The following is a 15,281-nucleotide window of genomic DNA, read 5'->3' as shown; positions in this document are numbered from 1 at the left end:
TGAGCAGCAATCACCAGTGCAGAAATTCTACACATTAACTTCTGTTTAGCTGGACAGTCCATCAGTGACTATGAATAGATACGTAATATTTCTGTTTTTCTTTTCAGCTTCCCCCAGGATATGAAGTAACAAGATACAAAAAAAAATCAGCTATATAGCAATTCAGAGTTATAACCAAACCCCCTCAGAGATCAGAGCTACATCTCACATTCAGAGGCTTAAAAAAATAAACAAACAGCTACACTGGTGTGTCTTTTAATCTTGGGTTGCATTATAGATTGGTCATATTCTGTTGCTGGTCACATGTAATATTGCAAACCTCCTCCCCCAAAGACATATCAAAAGGCCCTGAAGTAATCATCACCTACTTAAAATGTTAAAGACCTGCATGTTCATTTTTATGTTAAGATTCCAGGAGAATTATTTGTGAAAAGTAATCAGTAGAAACTGGTGACTTAAGTCTGGAAATATAAATGTGATGAATAAAGTAGATCTTTTATACTGGATTGATAATCAAACACCTCACAAAAATGATGGGTTGCATGCAAGTATAAAGAGATTTTTTTAAACATATTTCTAGTATCGTGACCCCAGATTTGTATGTGAGAGCAGAACTTGGCAGAATGAACCCATTTCCTCAAAATCACATCAGTGCCATTCGTCTGATGCCAGTGTACTTTACAAAAGTGGCACATAAGGAGGTATACAGCTTCCTGCTTCCTCCATACAGCTCTCATCTCATCAATGGAAAGCACTGTTGTTTCTAGTCTTAATGATTGGAGCAACAGGAGTCACAGAAAGTGTTCTTGAGCCTCATTATTCAGAGATGCTTTTACTTCCCCTTTGTTGAAGTTCTTCAGTCCTTGCTCAGAAAAAATTCTCACTAGGAGTCCAACCATTGTGCAAAACACCATTCCCAGCAGACTCCATGACCATTTCCACAGAGCCTTCTCCCTACCTACCAGGTATAATTTAATATCCTTTAATTTGTGGTTCTTGTCAGAAAACCAATGCTGTTTTCCAGGTCTGGTCTTTTCTCTTACCTCCCTGTTATCTGAGGAGAGGTGCCTCTGTAGTTTTCTTTCCCCCTTCTGCCGTTTTCAGGGATGGTCACCTAGTTTACTTCTCTTTCCTACATCTTGGAGAGCTGGCCTGGAGGCATCTTCTGGGGGCTGACAGCCAGCCTGTCACTCTCCCACATCTGACAGGAGGAGGATCCTCTCCTCTGCCAAAGCTATTACAGCTGCTACTGACTCGGCAGGGGAAAGGGGAGGTCCAATTTCATGGAATGTCCAGTCTCTCTACAAAAATAACTTACGGAGAGGATTGTTTGGCCTCCAGTCTTTCAGCCAAGATGGTGATGGCACACATGGCTGTTGGCTATCATTTTAAACATCTACATACTCCACCTGGATTGACAGGTCAGAAATTGCTTCCTAAAACTAATTTTGCACCAGAAAGACTTACCCACTGCATGTGACACCATTTCAGTGCTGCCCTGTCAGTTTAATATTATACCCTTGGCATGAAGAGTTATATACATTTCTATGGATGTGGATCGGCTGCCTATTATGTTGGCTAGATATGTGCCTGAAGCAACACCATGGATCTGAGTTCTCACACATGTGATGTTCTGACATGTTAACCGAATGCAGCTAACACATTTTTGCAACAGTAGTACCTTTCCTGGGATCTTGGGGTCAAATCCCGCTCCCTCTGAAGACATCGGCAAAACTCTCACTGACTTCAATGGGATCGGGATTTGACTGTTAGTGAACAGCACCTCACTAAGAACCGTATTGTGAACCTCTTCCTCACAGGAGTAAATCCACTGACTTCAATAAGACAACTCAGGTGACTAACTGCTCACCAGTGGCGCAGGAGCAAGGGCTTCTCAGTCCAACCCCACACTAATTTTAGAGACAGTTTTACAGTTTGCCAGGATTTTAGAAAGCCAAGCCTTTCCCTCGGCAGCCTTTAGAAGACGATGAGCACAAAATGAGCATCATCTCATCAGCCACAGGATGAATAAGACCTGACAATGGAAAAAATGGTAAGAACATTATTTTAAATTTCATATTAGGAGTTACTTCTACAAAGGATACATTAAAGCACTGGAGTGTACGGCTGGTGAGCAGTAATTGTCTTACGCTTGCATGAGAGGCCTGAGCATGTATCCTTCAGGCTCGCTATGCTGGCAAGTAGCAGCAGGGGTCGAAGGGAAGCAAAGTGGCCTGTTGTAGCTGACTGCTCTTTAAACAAGTTTTTCCACGGAACAAGCTGGAAACCTTCTTAGGCAACCTAACAGACAATGACTAAAACCAGTTTGCATTGTCTTTCCTGGAAGAAAGGTTAGCCAGGCAGCATTTCACCAAGGAACATTTTTGTCCATGGGGTGCACAGTACAACATTAGTCAGTGCAATATAAGGAAACCTGTCTCCTATCTACAACCAGCCTTCCAGAAAAGAAGCTCAGACCCAGAGGTGGCAAGAGGTCCCCAAAGGATTTTCTTTTCAAAGATGAGCATTTAAATAGAGCTCATAGAGGAACACAACCAGGGCTCCGAACCTGCAGACACTTATGCATGTCCTTAACGTTAAGCATCTGAAGTCAACAGGCCACCTTACAAACTTAGTGTTTGCAACATTTGGACCAGCTCCAACTGTAGTCAACTCCACAACAGGGAGGATTAGAGCAACGTGGATACATCAGACACCCAGCTATGCCATGAGAAATTCAGAAGCGTCCAGGGAGACAAGGTAGGCCTACCGGTTATGGAATACTTCCCCATGGGGCACAGCAAGTGCTCTCTGCCTATCTCCCCATCCCACACTATTGCCCTCAGACCAAGTCACCTAAGACCTGTCCTAGGCTGGCATCTTTTACCAGTTGCACTGTTATGGCTACACGAGTATATGCACCTCATGTGAACATATGATAAGTGCCTTTTTTTGGGTTAGCTTAAACCCGTTCCCAAGCAAAGCCTAAGGCCTGACATCATAATCTTTATCAGCTAGGTGGGGATAGGGCATTGCAAGCATGGAATGTCATCATCTTGTTTGCAAAACCTGTCAAACTTCCACACATCTCTTCCCCCAGATAATCATTATTCACTAAAGGTATCCTCAGAGCAAGACTTACTGTTAACCTTTACCAGAAAAATAGCACGTGGGTAAAAAGTCAGCTTTATACAAGAGAAGAAAAGAGTGACTGGAACTCTGGAGAGCTGCGTTCCATCCCAGACTCTGCCACTGGCCAGCTGGGAGACCTTAGGCAAGTCACTTCCCCTCCCCATGCCTCTGTTTCCCCCTGTAAAATGGGAATAATAATACTGACCTCAAAGCACTTTACAAAGGATATCTACTGAGGAAACATGCTATCGCAGAGCTATGTATTATACCAGTGGTTGCCAAACTCTTCTGTACTGTAACCACATGGTACAACAGAAAGAAGTTTCTAGCCCCCTCCCATCTAGACATAAAGAACAGGAAAGTGACTGTGAATCCCTGGGCTTACTAAGATCTTGAGAACCCCACAATCTGTTAACTGATCCATGAAATGTTAAATTTGTCTACAGGTTTTGCATCCGTTGTTCTGGCAGGGTCTGGTGCCACACTGAGTGGATATGCCCTGGTCTGTGGGGAGCTTGCTTCTGATGATGAGCAACGAGAGGTTGTGGGGTTGTTTGAAGGACAGAAGTGGGGGGTTCAGGAAATATTTCTTTCAGGATGTGATCTCCACTGAGTATGGGTTATAACTTTATGACGATACCCTATGTGGGGTTCACCAACTCAAAGTGCCACCAGACCCTCCAGAACAACAGATGCAAAACCTGGAGACATATCTCCACTGCTACAATGATCAACACCCCCCTCAACACACCTTTCTAGATCCATAAGTCCTCACATGCCTATCACACATGGTGTACCTCATCCACTGCACTAAATGCCCCAGCAACAACTACTATGTGGGTGAAACCAATCACTACGCTCTCAAATGAACTCACGCAGTAAAATGATAAAAGGCAAAAACACCCATCAACTGTGGGTGAACACTTTTCACAAAGCAATCATTCTATATCTGACCTCTCAATCCTCATCCTCAAAGGAAACCTGCACAACACCTTCAAAAGACAAGCCTGGGAGCTTTACTTTGCAACTTTTCTAGATACTAAAAATCATGGAGTGAATAGAAACAGTGGATTTATGGTTTATTACAACAATCTATAACCCACTAAACCCCACCACTCCAGCTTCCCTCCCTGCCGTGACTGGAAAGGTGCTAATGGGCCACTTTACCTTGAATGGTCCCTTGAAATATATGCAAACTACTTCTGCTCTAAACAATCTGTTCCACCTTGTCTTTAACTGTGACAAACTCTGAGTACCTTTCCCAGACCTGAAGAAGAGCTCTGTGTAAGCTCGAAAGCTTGTCTCTCTCACCAACAGAAGCTGGAAATGGCCCAACTTGATGATCACTTTAGATAAGCTATTACCAGCAGGAGAGTGGGGTGGGAGGAGGTATTGTTTCATGGTCTCTGTGTATATAATGTCTTCTGCAGTTTCCACAGTATGCATCCGATGAAGTGAGCTGTAGCTCACGAAAGCTCATGCTCAAATAAATTGGTTAGTCTCTAAGGTGCCACAAGTCCTCCTTTTCTTTTTGCGAATACAGACTAACACGTCTGTTACCTCATTCACTTTGTCTCTCTAATGTGATCCAGTAGCGGGCTTTCTTTCAAACCAGACGACGCCAAATTTGAAAATTCAAGCGTAGCCCTTATGGCCCCTGTTGACAAAAGCACTTAAGCATGTGCTTAAATGTTAAACTCTGAACTCAATGGGACTTAAGCATGTGCTTAAAGTTAAGCGTGCGCTTAACTGCCATCCGGAGTAGGAATGGCCTTTGGCACATACTTAAATGCCTTGCTGAATCAGGGCCCAAACTGCAAAGACTTACACACATGCTTAACTTCATGCGTTGTGAGTAGTTCCCTTGACTCCAGTGGAATTACACAGGTTGTGCAAAGTTAAGCACATGAGGACATTTTTGAAGGATTGGGACCTTTCTGTGCAGTATTTAGAGGGCGTGTCCTTTATGATTAGTTATACAGCTAAAACTCACGCAGAGTAACTACACTATGGGGCCAGATTCTCAAGACAGCTCATTCCTCAGCAGCACCCATTTAGGCCCTTGAGTAAGCCCAATAAGAGCTGAGTCCTTTTGAAAATCTGGCCCTGATTGTGGGTGCTGAGTACTTTGTAAAAACCAGCTCAGAGAATATTATTAGCCCCGTATTTTTATGGTCCTTTATTTCTCAGATGATATAACTACACCTGTTTCCAGTGTGTCTCAGGAGTGAAAGCAGCACAGGGCTTGCCAAAATGCAGAAGGCTGGGTATCTACTGGAGCTTTTCACACTCCTTTGTCACATTCCATTTCCCAAGCACTCACCTGCCTGATTATTAACATCATTAAAAATGATCCCTGTGGACATACTGCTGGAAAATGTACACATATGCACACATACACAATGGGAAAGGACTGCCTGGGAAGGAGTAGTGCGGGAAGGGGCCTGGGGGTCATAGAGGATCGTAAGCTAAATAGGAGTCAACCGTGTAACGCTGTTGCAAAAAAAGCGAACATCCTTCTGGGATGTATTAGCAGGAGTGTTGTAAGCAAGACACAAGAAGTAATTCTTCCGCTCTACTCTGCACTGATTAGGCCTCGTCTCATGTATCATGTCCAGTTCTGGGCACCACATTTCAGGAACAATGTGGACAAATTGGAGAGAGTCCATAGAAGAGCAACAAAAATGATTAAAGGTCTAGAAAACGTGACTTATCATAGAATCATAGAATAGAATCATAGAATATCAGGGTTGGAAGGGACCTCAGGAGGTCATCTAGTCTTACCCCCTGCTCAAGCAGGACCAATCCCCAACTAAATCATCCCAGCCAGGGCTTTGTCAAGCCTGACCTTAAAAACTTCTAAGGAAGGAGATTCCACCACCTCCCTAGGTTACCCTCTCCTCTTTCAAATCCTTCCTCGAGGCATACTTCCTTCCATGATGCCTACAAGGAATTAGCCAAGGAACTACAGACAGCTTGAGGAGTAGTTGGTTACAGCTGATGTTTATTGATTTAATATTTTTAAATGGGGTATATAATAGATATGTGCATTGTATATATTTCAGCCCTAACCCTGCCAAGACTTATTACTCCCATCCTTCCCTTAACGGAACTACTCACATACTTGAAATTAAGCACCTGCATAGGTCTTTGCTAAGGTTTCTACCATTATGAACAATAATAACTGGCCATGAAAAGAGACTGTACAGACATTAGTTATAATACCACCTAGCTCTTATGTAGCTCTAGCAGATCTCAAAGGTCTTTACAACAGGGGTCAGTATTATTATCCCAATTTTACAGATGGAGAAATTGAGGCACAGTAGCAATACAGGCTTCCCCACAGTGCCCTGGTTCTAATGTGCCCCATCTCTCTTCTCAAAGGGTAATCTCTGGAAGTTAGTGATTAATTTCCTCTCAATGCAAACTTAATCCTTGGCATTTTTGCTGGGACTGCCAAAAATGATGCTAATTAGTGGTAACAGGGTTCTGACATATGGGTACCAGTGTGCTGGAAACTGGACAGAGTCTGCCAAACTCATGTCACGTGTGCAGCAGGACACCCACCAAAGAGTAAAAGGTTAAATTCATTACTGATCTAGTCTGAATTGGAACCGGTCACCTGGACCTGAAGCTCCTCTATGGACCTAATTTGGCAAAACATGTAAGCATGTGCTTTGCTGAACAGAGATGGCATTACTCATGCTTACAAATAAACACATGCTTAAGGATCTGGAGTTTATACTCTCATTTTTAGCTTGGCAAACCATCCAGCCCCCTTTCGGAAAAGGAAATTTTCCCCTCAGTCCCCAGAGCCCAAGAGCAGATTTTCCACTCAGTGTACCTGCCCCCAATTCCAAAAGCCAGGTCAGATGTACAAATGCACAGCCCGCCATCACCCTCCCCCAGGAACTCAAATCCAACAGCTCTGGTGGCCCATTCCAGTTCTAGGTGCCTGACCTGGGCCCTGCCTTTGACATTAATGGCTAAACTCACCCTGTCTGCAATGGAACCAGATCAGATCATTAGGGCCTGACCCAATTCCCATTAAAGTCAATGGGAATATTTTCATTGACTGCAATGGTGCAGAATCTGGACATTTCTGAGCAAAAATTCAGAGGCAGCTCCTAATCCATTCCGCATACTCAGACGTGCATGTTACATATAAGAAATATGCTCAGTTTTCCCCAAGTCCACTTGGGTTAGATCTTTCTCTTGTTGGGCAGATGGGGACAGAGGGCTACAAAAAATATACATCCCACTTCTACTCCTATCCACACTGTTCTATCAGACTTATACCCTCAATGTGAAACTCACCCCTGCATAAATGGCCTGTGCCCACTTAAGTCCCATGTAATCCCTGTTTAGTGTGGGGGGAAATTAAATTGTTGTCCTTAGAAATACATAGTATATTGAAAAAGCAGAGAACAATCTTTAAAATGATTAATTCAGTATCAGCCCAGAACTACAAACGAAATTGCTCTAATACGGTCCTAAGAGTTTATCACAAAGTTAAAAATAAACTTGTATAGAAGTGTTTTCTGCTTCACCAACGATATTTCAGAACTTTAAACACAAGGTAATCAAAGGTCCTCTTAGTTCAATCGGCTAATTCGCCATCTGAAATTCGGTGTCACGATTCTGCTGGACTTCACACCCACACCCTGTTATCTTAAGAGACTGAGATCCCTAGCTGGACTTCAGATTTAGATTTGCACCACAAAGTTAATGAGAAATGTTTCAAAATATACATACATTGTTTTTAGTATAATGGCTATCTTTAAATCATGGATTTAAGATTGATTATGAAAGTCAAGATGGTTGAAAATCATACAAGTCATTACCCTTACGCCCATGAACCTCTCTTTCAGCACAATCCAAGAAAGCAAGAAGACAAATGCTTTGTTACAACAGAACAGGGCAGAGACGTCTGTGGCTGTCAGCTTCTTTAAAGCCAGTAAATACAGGTAATTAGTCAAAGTCCACAGAATAGAAAAGGGAGCAGTCCTTTTAAGAAAGAGTTTCAACGTCAGACCATCTTCACCAAAAATCCGACTGCATTCCCTAAGAAAAGAAAACAGTTTAATACTCAACTCGTATTTTGTTTAATGTTCACTTGAGCATGGAAAACACGTTCTAGACTTTTATTATGTTCTAGACATAGTCAAGCGGGCTTCCTGAATACTCAGTACACTCACAAGGAAGTGAGATATTCAGCACTGATAATAACATAGCCTACTTTTCTCAGCCACTTCATGCAGGGTGATACTGCAAATAGAATAGGAGCCACTTACCTGGAAGAACCAGCCTCTATGCAGGAACAATCCTGGGTAATGTGTTCTCACATGCATAACTCAGGAGTGTCTATAATACTCAGAGTTTTGAGCCCCTGCCTACTAAATCCATGGATTCAAGGACTATAAATGCCGCTCTTAGTGGCTTGAAAACAGCCCCGCCCCCAGCCTGGAGGTTTCTCTTTTTTCTTTTATAGGAGTAAGGTCTAAAGAGGGACAGGGTAAGATACTAATAACCTTCAGTACTCGGAAATAGCCAGCTATCCCCTCCAACTCGAGTACTCTGCAGTCTTGACACAGTTAACTTCTGAATGTAATATTTCCAGACAGCTCCTGTTAGGTATGTGGAAAAATTCCCACCGTTGACCAAAAAAACAAACAAACCCCAACCCACATTTTGTGGCTCCACTTTACTACATTTTTGTCATACATACAGTGAAATGTTGTGTTCACTAGGAGAAATGGAGACATTTGTTTGCGGATAAAAACTGAGAACAAAATCTGAAGATTCACAAATACCCTCTTGTTGCTTCACACAGCTCTGAATGAAGTTGTATGGGCAGCTAATATTGGGTGGCGCAGGAATGTCGGTGCTAAAAATTCTGGTTTTAGAGACAATCTAAGTGACACTATTCAAAGTGGTGTCTCAGGTTAGAGGATAGATTGGGTAGTTTAGTGTCCAACCTGCTTAAAAGCAAATGAGTGCACCCCTTTTGAAATTTCATTGTCTTTCTCAAACCAGGTCGGCCCATCTTTAGTTACTTTTCTCTCTTCTTCATCAAAAGATTCCATGAGACACTCAAAGTATGACTGAAGTCTTGATACAGAATCATAGAATATCAGGGTTGGAAGGGACCTCAGGAGGTCATCTAGTCCAGCCCTCTGCTCAAAGCAGGACCAATCCACAAATTTTTGCCCCAGCTCCCTAAATGGCCCCCTCTAGGATTGAACTCACAACCCTGGGGTTAGCAGGCCAATGCTCAAACCACTGAGCTATCCCTCGCAGGCAGCTTAACATTACCACTTCTTAGCACGCATTATCTCACCAATGAATGCATCATAAAATTCAGACCCAAGTGGACTGAACCTAGGACCCATGAAATTGGATCATCAACAATACTTGGTATTATTAAGAAACCAGTCTAAATTCCTTAAACCCAAGAGTATTCCAAATGCCATGTGGCAATGTTTAGAAGACTCCAAAGTATGTGGGACGACTCAGTATTCCTGAGAACGTGCTGTAGTTTAATTAAAGCGAGTCAAAAAATGCAAATTATTTTTGGTGTAGAATTCTATTAAACTTCTATTTTTAAAAATTTCTCACAAAACTGTTTGGTTTTTCAAAGGAAATTGACATCAAAACTCTTTTTTGGTTTCTATAAGCTGGTTTCAAGAAAATAAATAAATACATAAATAGTTTTCAGCAAAAAAATTTTCGTTTTCAAAAACCAAAAAACTACAATTTTTTCCTGAAAACTGAAAATGCTTTACTGAAAAATTTCTAGCAAAATGAAAGTTTTCCATAAAAATTTCATTTGATTGAAACGCCATCTTTCATCCCCCCCCCACCCCAAAAAAAAAGTTGGCAAAAAAAAGTTGACCAGCTGTAGTTGTCGCACAGGTAACCAGAAATATGAGGGATTTCTAGTAGTCACCAAGTTCAAGAGATAAGGTAGGGAGCTACCACAGCCCTCTGGAAGTAGACATTTGATGGGAAAGCCCTTACTGCCAAAAGAAATGGACACATATGAGAGGTCAACAGGCTCACAGCCTGGATTCTGAAAATGGACAAAGGATTTGTCATCACTGGTCCATCAAATCCAGTATCCTCCTTTCTTGCAGTGTCCAACACTTGACTCCATAACATACCTAGCCAAATGTGCGATGCAATACATAGGAAACGATTTTCCTTCCTGACCTTGTTCGGCAGTTAGCTTGTGTCATGAAACACGATGTATCATTCTGCTTAGCTTAGATCACTAAAAATACTATTACTAGTTATCAGCGCTCATAACATTATTTTGGTTATCAGTCATTTGATGACTGATGATAACCAAAATAATAGGATAATTTGATTATCCTGCCATTTTATCAATCCAGCCATTTGAATTTATTTTAATTCTAGTATTTGGCTCTACTTCCTGCAACTGAGATCTGCATATTAACTGTCGTATATACTGCATTCAGCAATAATTTCTTTGTATGTGTTCTGAACATCCTGGGCATTAACTTAATGCCCTTTGTTCCTGAACTAAGGCACACCATAACAAAAACAGACTCACCAGCAGAATTTACTGTGCTCTTTGGAATAACTCAATCAAGTCCCTTCTAACTCATGTCTTGGCCAAGTGCAGCATGGCTAGTTTTTTCAATCTCAAGAGAAAATCCCATTATTCATCCAAAAGCTCTTCTCATCACCTTTCCAATCTCACCTCTGAAAGTTGTTGCTTTCAGGCAGCTAATAAGCCATTATCCTCACGATTTTTAAAATCTGCCCTCAAATAAATTGGTTAGTCTCTAAGGTGCCACAAGTACTGCTTTTCTTTTTGCGAATACAGACTAACACGGCTGCTACTCTGAAACCTGCCCTTTAAAAGGTCATTGTCACTGGGATAGCACTCAAGGAGGTATTATTATGCCATCAAATAATTTTTTTCCAGGGGAGCACTGATAGTCACCTGCTCTATTAATTCCCACTTACTACTTAAGAGTTGTCTCTTCCTTTGCAACCACTCAACCAAGGTGCTCTATAAAGCAGTAAACTTCGGTAACAATAAATTGCTTCTCCAAACTGGATCCTGATGTGCCATTCAACAAGTTAATGCTGGCATAGTGAGCTTCTTGGATAACCTCAGCTACTCCTGCTGAGCTAGCTGTGCTTACAACTTATTATATTTTGCAAAGATCAGGTCAGAAATGCTGTCTGTAGAAAGAGAGAGCTTTGCATGTTCCAGAATTGTAAGATGATGTTTTGAGTCTTACATTTTTTATCTGTAAACATAATAAAATAATACCAGCCTTGATTCAGTGAAGCATATAAGTACAAGCTTAACTATGAGCATGTGCAGAAGTCCCTTTGACTTCACTGGGAACTAAACATGTGCTTAAATGCTTTGTTGAATATGGATGGACCTGGCACGTGCTTAAAGATGAGTATATGACTAAGTATCTTTCATTCCAAGGGATATAGGTCCTGATTCCAGTCTTGCTAATAGTCTGATCTTGTACCATTGGAATCAATGGGAGTTTTGGGACTGACTTCAGCGGGAGCAAGATCGGGACTATACGCTATTGTAAATCCAAAATATCTCAACTGCAGCCAGTGGAGTTTGTTTGGATTTCTGCTGGTGTAAACTAAATCAGAGTCTGTCTGACTGCCCATGAGTCTGTACTACATAAAATATGAAGGCGGGAGGTGGTACCAGCATGACTTAGAGTGGGAGATTACACACAGCACCAAAGCCACCAGTGTGTTATGCAGGTGGTGCAAAGTGAGTGCTGGTGAAAGCTTTGCACCACATCACACCCCTGTGCATTCTGTATAAAGGAAAACTGAATTAGAAATGTGCTGTGGGAGAGGTTCTCTCTGACATCCCCTATGGTCAGCGGGGCAGAGAGCTGGTACTGGCAGACAATGGGAGCTGGCACTGGGAGCTGGAGAGAGATCAGATCACTCACTGCTACATAAGAGGACTCATAGAATATCAGGGTTGGAAGGGACCTCAGGAAATCATCTAGTCCAACCCCCTGCTCAAAGCAGGACCAATCCCCAATTTTTGCCCCAGATCCCTAAATGGCCCCCTCAAGGATTGAACTCACAACCCTGGGTTTAGCAGGCCAGTGCTCAAACCACTGAGCTTTCCCTTCCCCCGAGCCAGTGCCACACATGGTGGTGATCTGCCATCAACAGTACTCTAGAAGGGGGCTCTGCAATCTGGCTACCTCATCCTGTGGGTCCAAAGGCTATTCTTGCCGGGGGGCGGGATTGGGCGGGAAAAAAGAGGGCCCCGGAACCTGTGCCCTCCTCAAAGGCCATGCCTGGTGGATGGGGGAAGGAGAGAGGGCCCTGCAGGCTGCCCCTTCTCCGAATGCCCCAGCGGCTTCCCCAAACAGACAGGCTTAGAGGAAAACTGGAATCCAAGGTGTAGTAAAGCAAACAGGTCATCTCCAAAGGCAAGAGCCATCTGTTTTAAAACCTGCCCTCTAGCAAACTTCGCTTTTTCTATTGTGCACACAGGCCTCAGCCTCAACTTGGCGCAGCGTACCACATTCTCTAGAGCTCTTGCACCTAGACCTTGCCCTTGGAGCCTGTAAACCAGAATGCACCCTATATGACTCCATCCTCTCCATATACCTGCAGAGAAGTCACTTCACTCACCACTGACACGTGCCAACCTCTGGCATGTAATGCAGCGGCTGTTTTTAACGGCACACGGTAGCACTCCACCACAGAAGTGAACAGCAAATCCAGTGGAAACTGCCAGGAGGTAATGTAGATAGGTAGAATCTAAACATAATTATGCGGATTAAAATTTGGCCAGGGCATCAGTTATGTTACTCTTGCAAAAAAGTACAACAAGATTTTTCATGGCCACAAGTTGCCACTACCTCGCTTTTGTGTCTTAGCCGAGAGATGGCACTCCAGCAGCACAATGCCTTCGAACACCATTCTAGGAAGAGGTGGATTAGGGGTTTGTGGAGCCCTGGCCCAGACCAAGTGCGGGCCCCTCCCCACCCCTTCCTCCTGCAGTCCCCTCCTCCTCCTCAGTGCTCCTGCTGGGGAAATGGGGTCGGCAGGTCGGGGCATGGGGGCCCCCACTTGGCCGGGGCCCCTAGGCATGACCCCATTGGCCCTGTGGCTAATCCACCACTGATTCCAGGGCACTGACACTGAGGGAAAAGTGACACCTTCTGAATCACAAAAATCACTGACTGCAGGCTACATTTGTTTGCCCAAGAATTGGAGCACAGAGAAAGGGGAAAGGTCATTTGGTGTGCAGCCTTCAGGCCGGATTCACCCCAGCAGGTCCCACATAGGGAAGGCAGCTCCATAAGAGCCCCTCCAGTAGAAGCACTGAATTAGTACCTCTCTTAGCTGGCTTGGTTCTTGCCTTCTCTTGGGCCAGTCCCTGCCACTTTGGGGGCTGAACCAGGCACCCCAGGGCTGAATCTGGTCCCTCATCTTAAATGTCCTCTGAAGTAAGGATTTGTATTTAGCAGTGTAATTCCCAAGGGGACTGGGGAAATCTGACTGAGCTACTGTGGAGAGTGCAGGGGCAAGAGGGCCAGAGTGACAAACCACATTTAGTCGGAGCTCTGCTTCTGCTTGTCACTAGAAATTCAATACTTCCCAGCGAAGTCGTCTCTTGCTGGCACCCGCAGCCATAAACAACGTTTGTCCTCAGGGCCTCAATACTACTCAGCACCTGCTGGCTTTCCCTGGACTCCTAGGTGCAGTAGGTATTCTGGATTGAGTGCTTGAGGGAACGCACTCTAGATCCTACTGTGCCCACCATTAGGGAACCACCACTTGGTACCAGCCCTTACTCAGTGGTATGTGAGATGCCATCCAACTATTTCCAGGGAACAACTGCACATACCACTGTGGGTAGACTATTGGCAAAGGCTGACTTTTTAAGGGGGAACTGCTTTCCCTGTGAGGTCCACAACATTTCATTACTCGCCTTTCGTAAAGAGTTCGGGCTTCATGCTTCCCTCACAATTCAGGCTCTCTGGCAGGTGCTTACGCTTAATCTACGACCAGGAGGAAAACGGCAGGAGTTGTATTAAAATACTCTACCTTAAGAAGGCTAAAATTGCAAATTGAAATTCAGGGGACCGGTTGCAACAGTGAGTCACTTTTGAGACTAAAAAACAGAATCTCAAGGGTAAGTGGTAAGAGTTTCAAACCAGTTTCAAAGACTTTAACCCTCATAATCCAGCAAACCCAAAGCTGAAAACCAAGACTTTTGTCCTGACTAACAGGACTTTTTTTTAAATGCAAAAGAAGCAACAAAGGCTCTGTTTGGCTTTGATAGGCTGGGGTGATATTTCGAAAGGAGAGGACATTATTACTGCCATAGTGGAGATGTTATAGGCATAATTTGTTATGGTCTGTTGCAGAACCTATGGGACAAAATTTCATGCCTCTTTAAGCCACCAGTGAATCACTCTGTCCTACAGAAATAAAAAAACAACACCACACACATACTATTAGCCTAGGGGTAAGCATGGGCCAGACTTGACTGAAACAAATGATCTATTTCACAAAACTAAAGCCAGCAAAGGAAATAGCAAATGGTAGAAAATGAAAGTGAGGACTTGTTAACAGGGAAAATGCTTAAAGCACAAAAGTAATAACTATAAATACCTTTTAAAAACAATAAATGATGTTTTAGGATGGTAATAATCAGAAAAACAAAAAATCTCAAGAGACAAGGAGAAGTCTGGATAGTATTATGGGATGATTTTTCACACCTGGACGTTCCCAATTACATAGATAGATTTGGGTTCACCTAATATATGAACCCAAATAATAATACTACCTAATTCCCTGATGTGCCTGTGCAAATCAGATACACTGGCCACTATTACAAAGTCATCATTTGCCAACAGATACCCCCCACCCACACACACACACGCCTGAAATACCACAATTTCACCATATACCTAGAATTGGAAATACTCTGGGAGCTACATAATATCTGTTGGCAAATTCTGATTTTCTACTAGCAAACACTCATACACATTAGCCCTGGCACCTAACTTGCCATTTGTACACGCTCAAGTACTTGATTTGCATTTGCTTATCTGATATTTGTGTGCATAAAATTCCCATATGCGCGCAAATACATA

The 15,281-nt window shown here is 43.2% G+C and overlaps 1 protein-coding gene across 2 annotated transcripts in view; it reads right to left on the bottom strand.

Moving 5' to 3' along the window:
• SLC35F4 (solute carrier family 35 member F4) overlaps nucleotides 1-15,281 on the bottom strand; it is a 180,323-nt gene that overhangs the window by 13,383 nt on the left and 151,659 nt on the right. For both annotated transcript variants that reach the window (XM_073350743.2, XM_073350744.2), the window contains exon 4: nucleotides 7,977-8,196. In XM_073350743.2, coding sequence (XP_073206844.1) covers nucleotides 7,977-8,196 — 220 coding nt within the window. The remainder of the gene's footprint in view (nucleotides 1-7,976; nucleotides 8,197-15,281) is intronic.

Source organism: Lepidochelys kempii, chromosome 6 (assembly GCF_965140285.1).
Source record: "Lepidochelys kempii isolate rLepKem1 chromosome 6, rLepKem1.hap1, whole genome shotgun sequence".
Lineage (NCBI taxonomy): Eukaryota > Metazoa > Chordata > Testudines > Cheloniidae > Lepidochelys > Lepidochelys kempii.
This window is presented reverse-complemented; position numbering and strand designations above follow the sequence as displayed.